This window comes from Triplophysa dalaica, chromosome 5 (assembly GCF_015846415.1).
Source record: "Triplophysa dalaica isolate WHDGS20190420 chromosome 5, ASM1584641v1, whole genome shotgun sequence".
Classification (NCBI taxonomy): Eukaryota; Metazoa; Chordata; class Actinopteri; order Cypriniformes; family Nemacheilidae; genus Triplophysa; species Triplophysa dalaica.
In genome coordinates, this window is record NC_079546.1 from 26,171,187 (window position 1) to 26,193,544 (window position 22,358).

Here is a 22,358-nt window from a genome sequence, read left to right on the forward strand (position 1 = left end):
AAACTGATCAAATCTACAGACTGACACAGACTTTCTGTAACAAGTCCAGACTGAAATCTGATCAAAAGTCTTGTAGTGTATTTCAGCCTTAAAACAGCTGAAGACCGAACTCTGATAGTTTATATCCGGTACAATACCGCCACCTTCTGAGATAATCGTGCAAAAATAACTAAAGTCAGAACTTTACATTTAATATTTACTTTAACATGTTATTTATGATAAAACGGTTTGGTGCCATTTTAAACGCCGTATGTCGCGTCATAATTTAAATCATAATAAACAAACACAGTAAATGCTTACAAACATGAGAATCTCTTTAAAGGAATAAGTGTGTGGCTCTTAAAAGAGCCTTTGTGTGCGGCGGATGAAAGCGGCGCTTTACTTGGAGCTGGTGTACTTGGTGACGGCTTTGGTGCCCTCGGACACGGCGTGTTTGGCGAGTTCACCGGGCAGCAGCAGACGCACGGCGGTCTGGATCTCTCTCGACGTGATGGTGGAGCGCTTGTTGTAGTGCGCGAGACGAGACGACTCACCGGCGATGCGCTCGAAGATGTCGTTGACGAAAGAGTTCATGATGCCCATCGCCTTGGAAGAGATGCCGGTGTCGGGGTGGACCTGCTTGAGCACTTTGTACACGTAGATGGCGTAACTCTCCTTCCTGGACTTTCTGCGCTTCTTTCCTCCCTTAACGGCGGTCTTGGTGACGGCCTTCTTAGAGCCCTTCTTGGGCGCGGGTTTAGCTGGCTCAGGCATGATACTGCTCGGCTGAAGATAAGACGAAAAGTGTGTGACAATCACTTGACATGAGATTTTATTCACTCCCGCATGCAAATGTGTGCGGCACGGGCGCGTGCTCTGATTGGGAGTCGTCATCGGCAAAAAAAACCCTATTGGTCCGCTCATAGTTTGACGAGTCGGATAGAGAGGCAATGAACGCGTTTCCCGCCCAATATCCCATGTTTGGTGACCCTCCCACAAGAGATTCAGTTTCCTTTGTTGGCACTTCCCGCTCTTTTTCGAATTTGATTAAAAACGTTTATTTCTGTATTAACTCTACACTATGACATTATCACGTAATCGTGTCATCACAGCCCCTCAAAGATTTCGTACAGAAAGTGTTACATCATTTTATACATTTTACACAAAGCATTGCACGTGCTGACATTTATATAGTTATGCCATAATGATGGAGTTTCTTTTTTGAGCGAGAGAAATGTGTAACACAACAATTGTAAAAGTACCAGTTCATCTAAACAGGTATTATAAATCTATATTTTTAGCGATTCGTTTGATATGATATAACTTCTGGATTTCAACTCTTCGAGTGAGACAGTTGGTGGCTCTTAGAAGAGCCGTTGTGTTCAATGTTTTACTTCAGAATAAACGCGTTTAACCTCCGAAGCCGTACAGAGTGCGTCCCTGTCGTTTCAGCGCGTACACGACGTCCATGGCGGTGACGGTCTTTCTCTTGGCGTGTTCGGTGTAGGTGACGGCATCACGGATAACGTTCTCCAGAAACACCTTCAACACACCGCGGGTCTCCTCGTAAATGAGACCGGAGATACGCTTAACACCACCGCGGCGAGCGAGGCGACGGATGGCGGGCTTGGTGATGCCTTGTATGTTATCGCGCAACACTTTACGATGACGCTTCGCGCCTCCTTTTCCGAGTCCCTTTCCGCCTTTGCCTCTTCCAGACATGATGCTGACTGTATTAAATACAATGAAACGATGAGAAGAAACCGTGAGCGGAGGACTTAAACATGTGCTTATAGGACCTAGTAGAAAACCGCTTACGAGGGCGTGACCAGGCCACGTCATTTACATGCTTTTTCTTCGCGCCTCTGTCATTCCAAAGCTCTCAGTAAATCTCTTTATATTGTAACTTACAAAAAACACGAAGTTTAAGGTTTTCTAAGAAACTAAACAATTCTGTCATCATACTTCAAAACATCTTTGTGTTCAGCAGAAATATTTGTAATACTATAGTAGTGGATGATGTCACAGAACTGAAAATTGCAAATATTAACAGAACATTGAAAATTAAAGTAAATGATAGAATTTTCATTTGTGGGTGAACTAGCGCTTTAAGCTGATTTTAAGAAAATAATAGATTAGTTAGAAATGATAGACGACGACTAACCATAATATGCTTCGTTTTTATCTACTAGAAAAATGAGTAAAAGTGTGTTTGAGGAAGGGAAGTGTTATTGACATGTGATCAGACGCCCTTAAGAAGAATTTAGCGCAGACTAAAAAATAAAACACGAGATATCTCTGCTGATTAAGGAGACACTGATAATGATCATTCTTAATATTGAGCGATCACGCTTAACACAATAATATTAATAATTGGACAACGTGCGTTACTATTTATGTTTGTGGAGAACGGTGGAAATCGTGTCGTTCAGTTGATGTGGTGGCTCTTAAAAGAGCCGTTGAGTTGTTATTGAAGCGGGTCTTAAGCGCGCTCTCCGCGGATGCGGCGGGCCAGCTGAATGTCTTTGGGCATGATGGTGACCCTCTTAGCGTGGATGGCGCACAGGTTTGTGTCCTCGAACAGACCGACCAGATAAGCCTCACTGGACTCCTGCAGAGCCATGACGGCGGAGCTCTGGAAGCGCAGATCCGTCTTGAAGTCCTGAGCGATCTCTCTCACCAGGCGCTGGAAAGGCAGTTTACGGATGAGCAGCTCGGTGGACTTCTGGTAGCGGCGGATCTCTCTCAGAGCCACGGTGCCGGGCCTGTAACGATGAGGCTTCTTCACGCCGCCGGTGGCGGGAGCGCTCTTACGGGCGGCTTTGGTGGCGAGCTGCTTCCTCGGGGCTTTGCCACCGGTGGACTTACGAGCGGTCTGCTTAGTTCTTGCCATCGCTGCTGAATCTTCTGCGTTCAGTACAGAATATGTCTGCAGTGTCGCTGTGCCTGCTTTTAAAGGCTAGAACGCGCAGCACGTCAAGGGCACGGACACAACGATTGGCTGATGTGTGACGTCCGCTCGAGACAGTGAGCCAATGGCCGCGCGATATGCGTTCAAATGAAACTGGCGGGACATTGCGTTTCCTTTGTTCAGATCACGCGTCACATACACAAGAAAAGATCATCATATAATTGCTCTTTATCTCTTTATTTAATATTCGTGTATTATTCCTCTGATCAGACATCTGCACGTTGCTATTTAACAAAGTTCAGATGGAAAGATCTTCAACTACAAATCAAATTAAAATAATCCTTCACGTTAAATCACAAGCGAAGCAACTAAGTTTGTTAAGGACAGAACCGTTCGGCTTTTTTTTTTTTTTTTTATTATTTACTGAAATCCATTAAAACAAGACGCTGAACAATTATTATTAGCATCTAATTTGCTACTGTACGAGTAAACATAAGCATATCTTGTACAACATTTGGGGCAAAGGGTCTCACATACTGATCCGGAGAATGCGAGCTCATTTATAGAATGTCTATGATAATGTATTAATATACATATTCGATGGATTTAAACAGAAACCTCGTCGCTCTCTCAGTGATAATGTGGGTGGCTCTTAAAAGAGCCTTTGGTTTAACGTTTCGAACTGTCCCCCGTTTACTTGGTCTTAGCGGGTTTGTCGGTCTTCTTGGGCAGTAAGACCGCCTGGATGTTGGGCAACACACCACCCTGAGCGATGGTCACGCCGCCCAGAAGCCTGTTCAACTCCTCGTCGTTACGCACGGCCAGCTGCAGATGGCGGGGAATGATCCGACTCTTCTTATTGTCCCGAGCGGCGTTTCCGGCCAACTCCAAGATCTCAGCGGTGAGATACTCGAGGACAGCGGCGAGATAAACTGGAGCTCCGGCACCGACGCGTTGTGCGTAGTTACCTTTGCGAAGTAGTCTGTGAACACGGCCGACGGGAAACTGAAGTCCCGCTCTGGATGACCTAGTCTTGGCCTTCGCTCTTGATTTACCGCCGGTTTTACCTCTTCCACTCATTGTTGCTTAAGATGAAATCTGCTCACGATTGCAGAAATTAGTGATGGCCGGTTCGTGAACGAATCGTTCTTTTGAACCGGCTCTTTATAGTGAGCTGGTCGAACCGGTTCAACAAATCGACCTGAATCGTTCAAAGCGGTTCGCGCCTCCAGAAAGCACGTATCCACATATTTCCTCAGTTACTCACGCACGCTACCCCAAGAGCGGTTCTCGTTAATGATTCAAGAATCGGTTGAAACAGTTTTTGGATCACCAGTACATTCATTGAACCAAGAGCCGGTTCACTGTCTTTCGGACACGTTCGAGATGTGAACCAGACCGGTTTAACTGATGAGCTCAGCTGATGCACGTGCGTCTTGGCAGAGTCTAAGCATATTAATAAGCCCTTTGCCTAGATAATAGTTTGCTTTATATTCCTTTTAACGTTTATACTTAAAAATATTTTGAGAATAAAATGTAATAATGTAAGAAAAAACAAAGTGTGTACAAAAATGTTTATTGTGCTTTTTCAAATACACCAAAATAGAATTACATACAAAACATATACTATACATATAAGAAACTACATTTGCAGCTAAAAACATTAACAGGGAACACACTTTATAATTGTCAGAACTATTTGTATTTTATTTATGTTAACGTGGCTTAAAATGCATTAATGTTGTGCATTTTTGCTTTATAATTACTTTAAAGATTGAAAACAATTCCTAGGCTATCAGTTTGTAAAACTAAACTACACATTCATTTGTTTCATGTTGAATCCATGATATTTTCATGAGCATATCTTATTTCATTTTTAAACAAGATGATACAAATCTAAACGTTATCATGCACGGGAACGAAACAAGCGGATTGAACCGTTCTCGCAGAGAATCTTGAGTCACAAAATCCAATCGGTTGCATTGCATTGGCTTTCCGGTCATCAACCGAGAGCCGTGTCTTTCGAACACGTCCGATTTGTGAATAATATATGTGAACCGGTTGATCAGCGCAAGTGAGTTGATAAACTGCGGCTGCGCATGCGTGCGTGTGAAAACTAGCAGGCTTCTCTCACTCTGAAGTTAAAAAGATTCTTGGAAATTAGAAAAACCAAAGTATGAACACAATAGGCACAGGTGACGACGACGAGTGGGGCAATCTGACAAAACCTAAGTTTAATTAATAACAGATTATTCACTTCGTAACGTTCGCTTGCATATTACTGCCTTTGTCTGTATCTGTGTGCATTATTTGCCAAACTTAAATGTGATAAACTTATCAGATCATGACGATGTTTCAAGTGATGAAAAGTGTCTTCATTAAATGTTCAGCCAAGTGTATTTTCATCCCGACCGAACGTCGTTACGTCATAACAGCACGTCTTTACGTTCTGGCGTAAATGAACCGATGAACCGGTTTTTTGAACCTGTTCATTGAAACGAACTGTCCGAAAGAACCGGTTCGCGGAAAAGAGCCGGACTTCCCATCACTAGCAGAAATACGAAAGAACTACAAGATGTCGTCTGTGGGTTTCAGGCCTTATACGTGCCTATCGTTCGCCTATTGGTTGGAGTGTGTGAAAAGTTCAAACCAATCACTGAACTTCCCTCCAAACGCCAAAGCCCGCCCATTTCTTCCTATCTGTCTGGTTTTGTTTCAGTTTTTGATCACGTGATCTTTCACTACATTAAATCTTATATATGAGCTCTTTACAGACACGTCTATAGGAAACAATAGTATGAACAAAAGTAAAGATTTATACTGAAACACAACTTCAGATGTTGCGCCGATTATGAATTAAAATGCTCTGACGATCATAACTTGTGTTCTTAATTTGAACCAGATTTCTCAGCATATTCATTTAAGAGCGTTCCTGTAGCTCAGGGTTGTGGGTTCGATCCCAGGGGGTGCAGACCTTTGTATAAATCTATAAGATAGTGAAATGTAAGTTGGTTTGGATAAAAGCGTCTGCCAAATACGTAAATTTAAGTGTAAGAACACAACCATGATAATATCAACATATGTCTGAAACACAACTCTTTAGTGGGCTGGTGGTGGCTCTTAAAAGAGCCGTTTTTAATGGAAAGTCTGGAGAAGGAATCTACCTCTTTTTCGGGGCGGCCCTTTTAGGTTTAGCTGCTTTGGGCTTTGTCGTCTTGGGTTTTGCCGCCTTCACCTTCTTGGGGCTTTTAGCTGCTTTCTTCGGACTCTTGGCTGCTTTCTTGGGGGCCGCTGGCTTCTTCGCCTTCTTGGGGCTCTTCGTTGCCTTTTTAGCCGCGATGGCGGCAGGTTTCTTGGCCTTCTTGGGAGATTTCTTTGCGGCGGTCTTCTTTGCCGCTGCGGTCTTGGGCTTCTTGGCAGCAGCAGCAGCGGGCTTCTTCACTGCGGGCTTCTTCGCTTTAGGAGCGGCTTTCTTCGCTGGCTTCTTAGTCTCGACTTGTTTTTTGTTGAGTTTGAAAGATCCTGAAGCACCGGTTCCTTTGGTCTGGACCAGTGTGCCTTTAGTCACGAGGCTCTTGATGGCGAGCTTGACGCGGGAGTTGTTCTTCTCCACATCGTATCCGCCGGCGGCGAGAGCTTTCTTCAGGGCGGCCAGAGACACACCGTTTCTCTCCTTGGAGGCCGTCACGGCTTTAACGATGAGATAACTCGCGCCTGGACCCGCTGTCTTGGGTTTGGCTGCAGATTTCTTCTTGGGCGCTTTCGCCGGCGGGGCTGCTGGAGCTGGAGCGGTTTCTGCCATTTCTCTGTTCAGATCTGTGCTGTCACACTACAGTTGATCAATAATGCGGGAGGACTGAGCGGCGCTGCGCTCTTAAACACTACATGAGAACCATATAGACTCAGCTCGACCTGTCAGTGCCTCTGTGAGCCGCAAACTCTTGTGTTTTCTCCTGTGACATTCCGAGTAAATATCAGAGTTTTAAAATCATTTGACGGAGTGAAAACAGCGTGAACACAGAGCAGAGATCCAGAGCTTTATTCAGACACTAAACTACATGACTGTAAAGGCTTTATTATTTCACTGTTACATTAAAAACACCACCAGCATCGATCTCTGGAGAAAAGCTGCGCATGAATTTCATGTGATTTGTTTGTGTAAACATTGATGAAACATTAAACATGTTTTCTGTTTATTTAACATACATGTAATAAATAACTTTAGTTAAGTTAATGTCATTCAGGGACTAGTAAAGTGTTGGATACAGAAGTTGTTTTGATCAGATTGAAACACACGAACACTCTCGAGGTGTTTGTGTGAATGACACAAGGCTGTTTGTTTTATTGATGTGTAAATGTGTTATATTCAGACTGACAAAACGATAAAACGGATAATAAATATGGATTAAATATAATAAAACTAAATCTTTTTGTCCAGTATTGACATGAAACAGCTGATAGATCGAATGATATGAATTTGTGTGAGTTTGTGTGTGTGTGTGTGTTTTCTAGAGATGGAAGAATTACTGTTTGTGTTAATTTATCTATTTATTTTTCTTTTTTCTTACAGACAAGCAAGTTTGCTGCAGTCAGTCTTGGGTTCTGAATGATTGAAACATTAAAGCAGTTCATCTTATTACTTTAATGTTTTATCATCTGTAAATTATGTTTTTTTTGTTTGTTTTGCAGACATATTGAACTCAAGTACTGTTAACTGTAAATGATGAGTCTGTAAAAAAAAAAAACCTGTGAATCTGTCATGACATGATGTCTTTGGCATATGTACATAATCTGACTTGTTTTTTTTTAAGATTAATCTTTTATTAATGAAACTGATTTATTCAGTCACTATACACTACAGTCAAACATGTTTGAACACTTGAATGAAATGTTTCTTGTGGTCTTAAAATTGCTTTAATCTGAAGGTGCTTAAATGTCTGAAATTATACATAGACATTCATTGTATTGTTTAGATTATTTCAGTCACAACATCACCACAGTTGCCTTTTTCTAAATGTGGAAAAAATACAAAGAAATGATGAATTAAGTGTTTGAAAACGTTTGACCAGTAGTGTACATTGCTTTTTATAAATATGTGCTTACATTTACATTTATTCATTTAGCAGACACTTTTTTATGAGGTAAACAATAGAAGCAATTGAAAGAACATCAGCACAACAAAAAGCATACTGCAGTAAAACTGGTCTCATAGTCTACCTCAGTATACAAAGATAAGATTGTTTTTGATAGAAAGAGTAGAAAAGAGACAGAAGTCAGAACTGATGGGTCAGGTGTTGACAGATGAGATGTGTTTTCAGATGATTCTTAAAGATGGACACAGAATCTGATGATCTTGTTGCAGCGGGCAGATCATTACACACATGTGGATCAGATCCAGAGAAGATGAGTAAGAGAGATTTTTAACTTTTTTGTGATCACAACACAAGACATGTTTCATGTGCAGAGCGCAGGGATCTGACGGGTACATAAGTGTGTATGAGCGAGTGAAGATATGGAGCTGCAGAACCAGTGGTGGTCTTGTAGCCCGAGAGCAGAGCTTTGAGTTTGATGAGAGCGACTACAGGAGCCGATGTAACTGAATGAAGAGAGGAGTGACGTGTGACATTAGATTGAATTTCCTCTTTTATGTGCGTCGATACTAAAAGCATGTGGTGGAATTTCTTTATAGTCATGACAAATATTGTACATTTAATTTTTTAAAGAACACAACTTATATCACCCTATTCAATAAACTTCACTTCCTTCATCTCTTTTATCTGCCTTGAGACAGCAGAAGTGTAAACATGTGACAGAGTTGATTAAACTTTAAATGATAATCAGGAAATAATTTACTTAATGAGAAAGAGAGTTTAAGTTTTCTCATTATATCAAAACTGTTGCGCGCCACACAGAATCTGTGAGGAGAAAGAGGGGGTTGGGCTTTGAGTTTGGAGGGAAGTTGACTGATTGGTTTTAATGTTTTACCGACTTCAACCAATAGTCGACAGGCAGAGGGGTTGAAAGATTGAGAACTGCAGCGCAGAGGATTCATCTTTCCTTCTCAGAGACTAAGTAAACTACCACAGCTGAATAAAATGAGCGGCAGAGGCAAAACCGGCGGCAAAGCGAGAGCTAAGGCCAAGACTCGCTCCTCTAGAGCGGGACTTCAGTTCCCCGTGGGCCGCGTCCACAGGCTCCTCCGTAAAGGCAATTATGCTCATCGTGTGGGTGCCGGCGCCCCAGTGTATTTGGCCGCTGTGCTCGAGTATTTGACCGCTGAGATCCTCGAGTTGGCCGGAAACGCCGCTCGTGACAACAAGAAGACTCGCATCATTCCCCGTCACCTGCAGCTGGCGGTGCGCAACCTGAGGAGCTGAACAAACTTTTGGGCAGAGTGACCATCGCTCAGGGCGGCGTTCTGCCCAACATCCAGGCCGTGCTGCTGCCCAAAAAGACCGAGAAGCCCGCCAAGACCAAGTAAACGGGCGACAGTTCGTTTCAAACCAAAGGCTCTTTTAAGAGCCACCCACTTCACCGATAAGAGAGCGATGCGATTCCTGTGTCTCCATGCAGATCAATTACTGACCAAAACTGCACATTCTGCTTTCAGTTCACTAAACCGGTATTGGATATTGTTATTACTGCTCTGAGCGTTTATTTGTATTCGTTTACACTTATCACGTTGTTTTATCTGAAGCGACTAATCGAGTCTAACGTTCAGTCAAACAGCTGAAGAATATTTGTAGTCTCCCGAGTCATATATAACCGGCTCTCATATATAGAAGTTGATCGCTTTAGTCAGTAAACGTGTTCATTCTGCACTTATGATGCGATGTGATGAAATGTTAAGTTGCAAAGTGCAAATTTTTAAACTAAAGATAATATCAAAAGTCTCGCTTCTTTGTACAGTAGATTATGTTGTTACTCGCCTAGAATAGAAGAGCATGGCGCTAACAACGCCGAGGTCATGGGTTCGATCCCAGTGGATTAAACACAGTCAGAAACAAATGTATAAGATAATAGAATGTAGGTCACTTTGGATAAAACCATCTGTTTAATCCATAAATGTATATTTACTGATTTACTGAAGACTTCGGAGGGCGGAGCTGTGAGGAAAATAAAAAAAATGACGTGCCACTTGCACCCTCCTCACACGAGTGTATTTCTACTAGGTCCTGTAGGTACATACTATAGGCCTCCGCCGTCCTCTGTTTAGCATAACGTTGTATCTTTACTCTGAACTAGTTGTGCATCATGTCTGGAAGAGGCAAAGGCGGAAAGGGACTCGGAAAAGGAGGCGCGAAGCGTCATCACAAAGTGTTGCGCGATAACATCCAAGGCATCACCAAGCCTGCCATCCGTCGTCTTGCTCGACGCGGAGGAGTGAAACGTATCTCCGGTCTCATCTATGAGGAGACTCGCGGTGTCCTGAAGGTGTTTCTGGAGAACGTCATCCGTGACGCCGTCACCTACACCGAGCACGCCAAGAGAAAGACCGTCACCGCCATGGACGTCGTGTACGCGCTGAAACGACAGGGACGCACTCTGTACGGCTTCGGAGGTTAAACGCGATTATTCTGAAGTAAAACTGAAAAAGAGGGGTTCGTTGATGATTAAATTTGAATGTATGAAACACGGTAGGCAGTCGGTAAGAACTGAGTGAGATGGATTCTTAGATCCGAATTAAGCACTCGACACAGGTTTGAAAGATGTCCTCTTTACTGAAGAGCTTGGAGGATATACAGATGTGGTTTTCTGCAACAAGTTAAACCAAGAATAAACTTAATCATATGAATATACAATGTTTTTACCTTAACATATCTTAAACACTGAACAGTAACAGAATTACCAAACAACAGTACTAATTCAATATATATATGAGGTAATTATCCTCAAAATGTCCGCAAGGGGGGACTACCAGCATGCAAAGTTGTAAAGCGGCAGCCTTCCAGACTAAACATGGATTCCCGTGTAAACGAGCATTGTTACATAACACACGTCTAATAATAATGCGGATAGGTAATACCAACTGTTTAAATATAAACATCTTACAGCGAACAGCACTAAAGCATTTAGGAATATACAGAACCGAGCACCGAGTTATATCAACACAGCTAGGCTTATATTTAACATGAACAGCACAAGAACGCACTTTCTACATAGTAACGAGAGATATGAACAGCCGTTACTTACTTCACTTTCACGCACACTGTAACCCAATAAAGTCTCTAGCTCAGTTGTATCTGAGAGGATTAGAGTACAGCCGTCGAACTTTGCGTCTCCTCACGTGCGCTGTCTAAATTATCTAACGTCTATTTCCGCATCACCTGATGACGTTGCTGAAGCGTTGCAAGCTCTGATAGGTCCGTATCATCCGGGCATTGAAGACAGACGGGCCTTTTGTACAAAAACATTGAACACAACGGCTCTTCTAAGAGCCACCCACTGTCTCACGCGAAGAGTTCAATTTCAGAAGTTATATCATATCAAATGAAATGCTGTGAAAGTCACATTTTATTATCCCGGTTTTGTTTTTGAGATCTCGTTCTTTATTAACTGATGAGATTAATCTGTTGTGTTAAACGCTTCTCTCGCTCGAAAAAGAAACTTCATTATCATATCGACTTTATAAAACATTTGAAATAAACGTAAACACGCCCAAAGCTTGTGAATAACGCATCAAGGGGGAAATTATGTTCTGCTCGAACTCTTTAAGTGACTTTGATGACACGATGACGTACTTCTTTCATAATGTAGAGTTAATACAGAAATAAACGTTTTATTTTAATTCAAATTCGATAAAGAGCGGGAAGTGCCAACAAAGGAAACTGAATCTCTTGTGGGAGGGTCACCTTCAAACACGAGATTGTGGGCGGGAAACACTTTCATTGGCTCTCTATCCGCCTCGTCAAACTATGAGCTGACCAATAGAGGGTTTTTGGTCGACGACGACACCCAATCAGAGCACGCGCCTGTAACGCAAACATTTACATGCGGGAGTGAATAAATACCCCTGCGCAGTTACTATCATATATTATAAGTCTTGATTTTGTACAAGTACTATCATGCCTGAACCAGCCAAACCCGCGCCCAAGAAGGGCTCTAAGAAGGCCGTCACCAAGACCGCCGTTAAGGGAGGAAAGAAGCGCAGAAAGTCCAGGAAGGAGAGTTACGCCATCTACGTGTACAAAGTGCTCAAGCAGGTCCACCCCGACACCGGCATCTCTTCCAAGGCGATGGGCATCATGAACTCTTTCGTCAACGACATCTTCGAGCGCATCGCCGGTGAGTCGTCTCGTCTCGCGCACTACAACAAGCGCTCCACCATCACGTCGAGAGAGATCCAGACCGCCGTGCGTCTGCTGCTGCCCGGTGAACTCGCCAAACACGCCGTGTCCGAGGGCACCAAAGCCGTCACCAAGTACACCAGCTCCAAGTAAAGCGACGCTTTCATCCGCCGCACACAAAGGCTCTTTTAAGAGCCACACACTTATTCCGTTAAAAGAGATTCTCATGTTTTTTGTTTATTATGATTTAAATTATGACGCGACATAAGGCGTTTGAAATTGCGACCAACCGTTTTATCATAAATAACATAATGTTTTAAAGTAAATATAAATGTAAAGTTCTGACTTTAGTTATTTTTGCTCGATTATCTCAGAAGGTGGCGGTATTGTACCGGATATAAACTATCAGAGTTCGGTCTTCAGCTGCTTTAAGGCTGAAATTCACTACAAGACTTTTGATCAGATTTCAGTCTGGACTTGTTACAGAAAGTCTGTGTCAGTCTGTAGATTTGATCAGTTTGCGTTTCTATCTGAAACTTTAATAAAGTCTGAAAGTGTTTGATGTCTAGTTGAGATTCTTGTAGTGTTTTACAGTCATAGAGGTGTTTTATCATCACACACATTCATGTCATCTATAGTATTTATGATCAAGATCTCTCTTCACTGCTCTTGTGTTTGATCTTCATACAAAACTAAACACAGTCGTGTGCAGAACTGACTCTTATTCTATAGATCTGTGAAGTGTAAATGTGACACAGTGAGATGATTTCATATGAAACATTTAATGTCAAATACTTTTACATTTGATGGTTTTCCCTTAGATAAAAAGTTTGGGTTTAACTACAAATGTCACAGTTACTCTATGGTTAAACTATGGTTAAAGTTATAAAAAATTGTATTATGCATTTTGTAATAATGCATTACAGAGACTAATAAAATATAGCTACAGTTAAACACAATTAGAAGTCTTTAAAAAGTCAAATGTATACATTGTTCTGACTTGCAAATAATCTTTATCTGAAAACCTCAACTTTCAGTTCCTAAAACAGAGATAACTTTCAGGGTATGTAAGTAACCATAGCAACATACTCTCTGAAGATAACCTGCTCCGCATTCACAAATATTTTTTTATTAACTTTATTATTTAACCTTTTAAAATGAAATAATCTTTAAATAAAATGATGTAAGCTGTTATTGTTTAACTTTATGTATTTATATTAAATACTGTATAAACTTTGAATTAGGTTTATTAAAACATCTCCAAATATCACTGGATAAATAAACACATCTTACAATTTCCAACAGTTAATGGATGTTAATAGTGAAGTATCTGAACTCGAGAGGAATAAATCATTTCTCTTGTCCACTTATTGGGCAATATTTGATGCATTCGGTCAAAGATATTTGTGTCTAATGGTTAGAGAGCCAGATTTAAAACTCAAAGGTTGTTAGTTTGATTCCCAGGCTGACAGGTTTCAAGGGTTTATTAGACCCCCAATGGGTTTCAGCATGTCATATTGTTCACATATTTAAATTCTTAATATCATTTAAATAAATATAAACATAATGAATACACTAAAACTTAGACTTAAGGTTTTTCATACTGACTGTATTCCTTAATAATGTCTTTCTGATCCTCAGCCTCCTAAAGTTTAGTATTGAAAGAACTTTCTCCAGATTACAATGAGTCTGTCAGGATCGGCCGATTCCAGCTCTTTTAACATTTGTAAAGCCTTGAACTTTTAGCAAACACAGTCAAAGGAAAACAAACAAACAAACAAAATGTATTTAGTATTTAAACGGATATATAAAGGCTAAATGATTATTATGTTTATATGACTGGGCCTAATATTTTAAACCTCATCCTTCAGACCTTCATCCTCTGCTGTAAATGAATCATCATACATTGTGATGATGGTCAATGTATTAGTTTCTAGAATTAAAAGAGTCTCCATTAATATGATTACATCAGCAATACAAAGTCAGTTTTCAGAAAACTAAATAAAGGTTTAATACTGCCTTCAAAATGACCAATGTGATCAAATACAGACAGACACGTTAAAATAACAGTTACAAACATCTCAACAAATCTACAGTTTATGTAACAAATTTATCCATAATGAGTATATATTTTAAATATTATAGTATAAAAATAGTGCTTATTTAAAATATTGAATGAAATAATTAATTTATAGCGTTCATAGTTTTATAAATATATAACCTATAAATAATTACATTAAATGAATTTTATCCCACACTTTATACATTGAAGCAGATTAAAGTTTTCTGTGAAAAAAACTCAGATTTATAAAGTTATTTTACAGTCAAAAACTTTAAGCTTACCGGCCGTTTCCATGGTGACTGGTGAGATCTGTGATGCATTGACAGTGTCTTCATGTTGTTTCTGTGAGTGTGTTAACTCTGAGTATCTTTAGGGAGATTAAACAAACTCTTCTCAGGTGTTTTTGAACAGACAGACCCGAGTAAACAAGTTTGGGTTTATCAACCGAGAGTTCAGAGTTTAGCTGACGGTAAGTTAACCTGCTTTCTGGAATAAACCCCAGCACTGGGAAGCAAAGATCCTCAAATTATTAAACCAAATCACATTTTCGTCTTGTTTAAAAGTGTAAAAAACAATTCAATTGAATTTTAGATATGTAAACCGGAGCAGACAGGTTTGTGTCTATTACTGATGTTTGGATGTCTTGTCTGATGCTCAGAGTCACTGCAGACACTACACAGATCTGACCACCGTTCACACTCAAGCTGTATTGAGTGTATTTGGTGTAAACACCAAAGATATAAATGAGTAAAAAACAAATGTGAAATCAATTAGAAATAAAGTGGTTTTGCAGCGGAGCTGAATAATGTGTAAAATAAGATGTTTGTCGCCATCTAGTGGTTAAAAATGCTGAAGATTATCAAGATTAAGTTTTTATCACTGAGGTTTTCCCTCAATGTTTATACTGGCATAAACATTTATAGACTTAATGACATTGGCAATACTCAACTAAAGGAAACATTGCTCATTATAATGGTGACGTGGTAAATAATGGTAATGGTAAATAAAACATGTTCATTCAAACATTAACTTGAACCATAATATAATATATGCTAGTTACTGTATTTTCAGATAAGAAACCAAGCAGAGAATGACCATACGGTGGCAATATTGATGTCGAGTTCATTCTAAAAACATAATCCTCTGCTTAGTAAATATCACAAAAATAAACAGCTATATTGACCTAAAAAAGGAGATTATTTTTAGTGGGACATATTAAAATGTTTTCCTGTAGCTCAGTGGTAAGAGCATTGCGTCAACATCGCAAGGTTGTGGGTTGGATCCCAGGGGATTGCACATACCTACGTATAAATGTATAGGTTAAAGCAATGTAAGTTGCTTTGGATAAAAGCTTCTGCCAAATGCATTGATCTAATGTAAATGTAATGTAAAAAGATTGATTAAAAATCCAACAGTTAACATTTCTCAATGCTGTGATTGGTCAGTTGACCAGTGCATAGTGATTGGTCGAATACTGCAAGCGTCTTAAGGAAATGTAACTTCTTTTACCATATTAGTGCATCTTTTGTTCAGACACTTTAACATTTGGTATTTGCGCCATATGACCCCTGTAATATTGGTGAATTCTAATAGAAATATTCGAGGATTATTTACTTGTACTGATCAGTTTTTAAAATACAAATTATTACGTTATTTCTACCAATTGTCTTTATATTTAACTTCAATTGATTGAATCAAATTTGCAGCTAAAGTGATCACATGCACATCATGTTTGCTTTCCTCAGCGACAAGTTTAACTCTTGGTAAATCTTGGTAAGTAATATTTTATCTTATTGTTAGATATTAACCGTTTCCTATCAATTGTCTTTGTATTTTACCTCAGCTTAAAAAAGAAACCTTGATGCTTCTACTCCTGGCTAAGTGAGATCCACCTAACTTTAAAGACTTATCTTGCAAATCCTGGAAAGTGTTCAGCTAATACAGGATATTTTGGAAAACTTTATAATGTTTATTAAACGTTGACATTATGTTTGTGTATAAGTTACACATCTGTGTAAGTTAGTTTTCTCAATGCGGGCGCATCCGTTTGCATGAGTTTGTATTATATGTTTGTAAAGAAAAAGTATAAATAGAGTAAAAGTAATACAATTGGCTGTAACAAATTATAGTATATTTTTTTAAGTTGGTCCGACGTTTAAATCATTTATTTAAGTTGGTCCAAAGATTAATTTCTTTCAGTTTTATAACTTTCTGGTATGTTTCACCTTTCTTCCTGTAAAGCTTCACTGTGAAAATTGTGCCGTAGTTTTGATGGAAATATACCAGTAACATTCTGTAAAAATACAGGAAAATTACGTAAACAGCTTTGCAGTTTAAAACTTCAGGGCAAAAACTTAAAGCTGTGTATGAACTTAATACATTTTTTAATACATACAGTCTTTTATATTAAGAGCATGAATTTATAGTTGTATACAGGTGCTAGTCATATACTTAGAATATCATCAAAAATTTGATTTATTTCACTAATTCCATTCAAAAAGTGAAACTTGTATAATGTATTCATTCATTCCACTCCGACTGATATATTTCAAGTGTTTATTTCTATTTATTATAGTGATTATAACTGACAACTAATGAAATCCCCAAATTCAGTATCTCAGAAAATTAGAATATTGAGAAAAGGTTCAATATTGAAGACACCTGGTGCCTCAAAACACCTGGAAAGGCCTTTAAATGGTCTCTCAGTCTAGTTCTGTAGTCTACACAATCATGGAGAAGACTGCTGACTTGACAGTTGTCCAAAAGACAACCATTGACACCTTGCACAACGAGGGCAAGACACAAAAGGTCATCGCAAAAGAGGCTGGCTGTTCACAGAGCTCTGTGTCCAAGCACATCAATAGAGAGGCGAAGGGAAGGAAAAGATGTGGTAGAAAAAAGTGTATAAGGAAAAGGAATATCCCCACCCTGGAGAGGATTGTGAAACAAAACCCATTCAAAAATGTGGGGGAGATTCACAAAGAGTGGATTGTAGCTGAAATCAGTGCTTCAAGAACCACTACGCACAGACGTATGCAAGACATGGGTTTCAGCTGTCGCTTTCCTTGAGTTAAGACACTATTGAACAACAGACAGCGTCAGAAGCGTCTCGTCTGGGCTAAAGACAAAACGGACTGGACTGCTGCTGAGTGGTCCAAAGTTATGTTCTAAAGTTATGTTCTCTGATGAAAGTCAATTTTGCATTTACTTTGGAAATCAGGGTCCCAGAGTCTGGAGGAAGAGAGGAGAGGCACAGAATCTATGTTGCTTGAGGTCCAGTTCGAAGTTTCCACAGTCAGTGATGGTTTGGGGTGCCATGTCATCTGCTGGTGTTGGTGTACTGTGTTTTCTGAGGTCCAAGGTCAACACAGCCGTAAACCAGGAAGTTTTAGAGCACTTCATGTTTCCTGCTGCTGACCAACTTTATGGAGATGCAGATTTCATTCTCCAACAGGACTTAGCACCTGCACACAGGGCCAAAGCTACCAGTACCTGGTTTAAGGACCATGGTATCCCTGTTCTTTATTGGGCAGTACTCGCTTGACCTTAACCCCATAGAAAATCTATGGGGTATTGTGAAGAGGAAGATGCGATATGCCAGACCCAACAATACAGAAGAGCTGAAGGCCACTATCAGAGCAACCTGGACTCTCATAACACCTGAGCCGTGCCACAGACTGATAGACTCCATGCCACGCCGCATTGCTGCAGTAATTCAGGCAAAAGTAGCCCCAAATAGGTATTGAGTGCTGTACATGTTCATACTCCATAAAAGTGAAAACATGAAATGTACTTATTTTATTCTCCCAATTCATCATTAAAAACCATCAAACACACTTTTAAAAAGCAACATGCAGCATAATATCAATACCTCATTGCCTGACCTTGACTTAAACACAAACTCCACTCCTCAGTACAGTGGTGACCCACAAAACATTGAATGTCAATAAAGAAAAGAGAGAAAAAAAATTCTGTATTTTTAACAGAAAAATATCGACAGCTGTGGTAGCCAGTAAACTACAGTAAAAATACGACTTTGCTGTTTTTATTCGTCCAATCAAAATGCAAAACTTAAACCTTAAACGTGATCTTTACCTTAAATTGGAAGTTACAGTATCCAAACACAGGATTTTCAAAGTGCTGCACTATGAATGAAGCAAACAGAAACAGCCTTCTTATTCTAGCTAGATACTCTTCAGATGTGTTAAAACAGTTAGCCAGTAAGACATCCCACGGATGATGATGACTGACTGACAGTGGCTTGTTAGCATGTTCCACATGGATGAATCATGGAGAGCAGGAGAAGGAGCATGCGCTGACATCACTTTCACTTGTGTGCCTGAGGGAGAGAGCATATGTTCATGTGTTTGTTTGTTCACAGCATGGGTAATGAAGGTTATATAAACAGTGGATATAACGCTGGATTTGGAGATCGTTTGAAAGTGATATATGGAGCCGTCCCAGCGCTAAAAGATGCCGGACATGAACCTCATGTAATGAATGAAACAGATTTCTGTGTTTTGTTAAAAATGTGCTTCAGTTCATCCCCCCCCCTGCATGTGCCGTATGATTTCAGAAGTAACCGTAGAGCTTTATCTATCTTTTATAAATGTGATGAAACTAAATACTAAACAAATAAATACTCTTCGAAGATACTACATATGCAATACTACTCTATAGGCACTCAAGATTAATATGAGATTATCAAAAACCTCATGTGTTAGGGCCGCTTTAAGAAATATTAGCACATCCATTTTCCAATTTATAAGTAAACACTGCTGTTCAAAACATGTATTGCGATTGAAATAACATCTCAACTAACTTGAATCACATATTATAATCGATTTTCAAACAGTTTGAAAAATAAGGACCATCAAGCTGCTCATAACTAAAGTAGCCTCTCTAGTGACGTTTTGAGTATACTGTATACAAAACTGCTTTATTTGGACTTTCCCAAAGTCCCACCATTGACGTAAGGAGTTTATTTTGTAGTTTTGAACTCACCCCAAATCCCTTAAACAAATCATTAAAATACTTGTCGCTTAACAGATTTGTATTTAGCTTGCCAGTATGCACTTTTTGGATTACAGGAGTTTAAAAACACAAAACGCTGTACCATACTGTCACATAGTTCATGAGTCTTAACAAGCTGGCTTAAACGATTCCGTGAGGGCAAATCTGTAAGAATATAACTTTTTGTCTCGGTAGAAGGTTGAAGATTCTAGTTGATGGAACACACAGAGTTTCAGATCTGGAGACAAAGAATTACACCGACACAGGAGTGCAGTTCAATCAGAGTCCAAAATTTATTGAATTTAGGACCAATATTTATATGGATAAAACAGGACGTAAGATGTGTCATGGAAAAGTACCAGACCTCTGTTCATATTTTATTATTGAGCAAAAGACAATATGTGCTTAGTTCCTTGTTCATCATCAGCTAGAACATTCCGAAACATTCTGTTAGCTTGGTCAGCACTTAAAATTGATGTCAGTAAGTAAGATTAGACATAACTTGTGATTGTTACTCATCCCGAGCATGATGTAGTGTTAAGAAAGATTAGATATGGGTAAACAATAATCATCAAAATACATTTCACATAATATGTGTGACACAGGCAAAACCCTTATTCTCTCACTATCCAAATCTGACACCTTGCAGTAAAAATCAGCACCCAAGAATAAAAATTCTTCCTCGCAACATTTTTGCAAAACAGAACAAAGAACATTTAAAAACACCATTCTTTCCACAGCTGAAGTTGGAGCATACACGCAAATCAAAACAAAAGTATATTTTTCAAAAGTGGCTCTTACTTTTAAAAGTCTACCTTTAACAACTTCCTCCACCTCAGAATTTTGTGGAGTAAAACTTTTAGCAAAAAGAATGGCGACCCCTCCACTCATTGTGGTGTTCTGGCTCAAAACTGGGACTCCATCTCACTCTTCTGCCCAATCGACAGCGTTTCTTGAATCACTGTGGGTCTCTTGCAACATGGCAAGATCAACTTTTTTTGTTAAACTGCCTCAAACACTTCTGCTCTTTTTCTTATTTCTCATAAACCGTTACCATTCATTGTTGCAATGTTTACTTCACCCATGTTTGGAAGAAAGAAAAACAAACACAAACAAAACAAAGCTGCACACACACACTCTACATTGCTGTTCATTATAGTACAAAATTGTTTGACTGCTGCCAAAGAAACTCTCAGACGTGAGTTATCACAATCTTCTTTAGTCGATATATCTCTTTGTTTAAAAACAAACCTTTTGAAATGAAAAGCCTAGTTTTGGCAACAAACTGTTTCGTGTCAGGAAAATACTGGTTTACACGCGCACTCCCTTTTTGTTTTTAGTTCCCTGAGAAAGAGTTTTATATCCTCGACTTCGTAACTGCCAGAGGAAAAGTCACTCTGAGATATATTAACGCTGGAATCAGACGACTCGCTACTGCTTTCCATACACTCAGCATCGTCATCCTCAACATCTTGCACATCTACTTTTTTTGCTTTATCATATTGCAAGTCTTTAGTGTTTTTCCGTTTAGTTGGGAATTTCTAAAATCGCTCTGTTCTGCCTCCATGTCCATTCCATCACGAAGCAACTCAGACTGCACAACATTAATCCCATCACTGCCACCAAGTGTGTCTTTCTCCACAAAGGTTTTAGAAACCGGAGTATCAGGGTTAGCTGAACTGTTATTGTCAACCACAATATTGAGGTTAGTTACCTGAGCTGTCTCATTAGAGCTCGTGGATGGACACGCGTCATCTACCTCCTTCGCCTTTCCTGACTCTGTTTCAGGCAAAGCAGTAAATGATGGTCTGGCCTCAGCCTTCTCGCCAACACTACCGTCACCAACCGCCAACTTTTTCGCGTTAACTTTACTAGGACATGTGTAAATTACATGACCGACTTCCCCACAACTGAAACATTTCATTTTCTCCGTTGTAGCATAAAGGAGGGAGGGAGGGGGGAGAGAGAGAGAGAGATACTTTTAAAACACTTTCTTAAAACATCCTCACAAAGCGAGCACTATGTTATCCCCAAACAAACTTTATCATAATATAATCAGTGAAGAAATAAAGAAGAATTAACAGTGTTGGTAAATTACACTGTGAGCCCTTAACTGCCCTTTCTACAGTAATTTATTGTCAACACTGTCACCAGATAGTGACTGTAGGTGTTTTACAGTAAACTACTGCATGACTGAATGAAGATACATCATTAAAATAATCTATTAACTCACTGAAGTCACAAAGTCTTAGATGAACATTAAGTGCAAATAACAGATGAACACGTGAAGTCTGTCAAGATCTCACCAGAGGAGAATTAAACACAAACATCATTCACATCTTCACTTATTACAGACACCACCTTCACTTTATTTCTGTCATCTGTGTAAGATCTTATTAACAGAAATATAACTCTAGTTCATTATAGTGTTTTCAATATGTTGTAAGTCACTATTATGATGATCAGTGTTTGCTTTAGTTGGACTCTTAACTTTATTGATGTTCTTTATCTTTTTCATCAGTTGCATTAATACTTTGTTATGTCCACTTATACTGTAACACTGAAAGAGACTTTTCAGAAAATGCAGATATATGTTTTTTTAGTTACTGAAAATACATCGGAAAGATGATTGTTATATAATAATACTATAGCATTTATAATTTTTTAAGATATGTTTGATAAAGTTTTGAGACAAACTTTGACATTTGACATAAACATCTCATCAATGGTGAGAAACAATCATGAATGAGTTTGTACTATACTCCCAGAATGCATTGCAGTATGATGCATTTCAGTTGATTGTCACCATTGTTGATCTCTCGGTGTGTCCGACTCATTCTGTAGATTCATCTTTTGACTATATATTGAGAGAGTACTTTTGGAAATGAAAATACTATAATTTTATTTTACTTGTTCACATCACTTCATGACAATCGTCTCGCTGTATGGTCACTTTTATTTATAATGTCCATTTCTGAAACAAACATGTTTCGAGTAAACAGTTGGGAATAATTATTTTAATTATGACAGCCAACAGTTCAACTAAAATAAACACTGATCACACTTATGGTGACTTACATATTTAACCTCAATAAGAGCGTTTGCA

At 39.3% G+C, this 22,358-nt stretch overlaps 7 protein-coding genes and 1 pseudogene across 7 annotated transcripts; 3 read left to right on the plus strand and 5 right to left on the minus strand.

Moving 5' to 3' along the window:
• Positions 1 to 240: 240 nt before the first annotated feature.
• On the minus strand, positions 241 to 11,161 carry LOC130420771 (histone H2B-like). The gene is made up of 2 exons (XM_056748283.1): positions 11,084 to 11,161; positions 241 to 765 (listed from the first exon to the last, which is right to left on the minus strand). Exon 2 carries the CDS (start codon positions 751 to 753, stop codon positions 379 to 381), a length of 375 nt encoding a protein of 124 aa, XP_056604261.1. The 5' UTR covers positions 754 to 765; positions 11,084 to 11,161; the 3' UTR covers positions 241 to 378.
• LOC130420458 (histone H4-like) lies at positions 1,390 to 1,821 on the minus strand. Its single transcript, XM_056747744.1, has one exon. It carries the CDS (start codon positions 1,819 to 1,821, stop codon positions 1,390 to 1,392), a length of 432 nt encoding a protein of 143 aa, XP_056603722.1.
• LOC130420738 (histone H3-like) lies at positions 2,462 to 2,872 on the minus strand. The gene has a single exon (XM_056748251.1). The coding sequence runs from the start codon at positions 2,870 to 2,872 to the stop codon at positions 2,462 to 2,464; it is 411 nt and encodes a 136-aa protein (XP_056604229.1).
• On the minus strand, positions 3,584 to 3,970 carry LOC130420759 (histone H2A-like). Its single transcript, XM_056748273.1, has one exon. It carries the CDS (start codon positions 3,968 to 3,970, stop codon positions 3,584 to 3,586), a length of 387 nt encoding a protein of 128 aa, XP_056604251.1.
• On the minus strand, positions 6,051 to 6,814 carry LOC130420809 (histone H1-like). Its single transcript, XM_056748323.1, has 2 exons — positions 6,748 to 6,814; positions 6,051 to 6,706 (listed from the first exon to the last, which is right to left on the minus strand). Exon 2 carries the CDS (start codon positions 6,690 to 6,692, stop codon positions 6,051 to 6,053), a length of 642 nt encoding a protein of 213 aa, XP_056604301.1. The 5' UTR covers positions 6,693 to 6,706; positions 6,748 to 6,814.
• On the plus strand, positions 8,986 to 9,371 carry LOC130420769 (histone H2A-like; annotated as a pseudogene).
• LOC130420459 (histone H4-like) lies at positions 10,145 to 10,456 on the plus strand. Its single transcript, XM_056747745.1, has one exon. It carries the CDS (start codon positions 10,145 to 10,147, stop codon positions 10,454 to 10,456), a length of 312 nt encoding a protein of 103 aa, XP_056603723.1.
• Positions 11,162 to 11,955: 794 nt separating the features above from the next.
• Positions 11,956 to 12,330, plus strand: LOC130420796 (histone H2B-like). The gene has a single exon (XM_056748310.1). It carries the CDS (start codon positions 11,956 to 11,958, stop codon positions 12,328 to 12,330), a length of 375 nt encoding a protein of 124 aa, XP_056604288.1.
• The last annotated feature ends 10,028 nt before the right edge of the window (positions 12,331 to 22,358 follow it).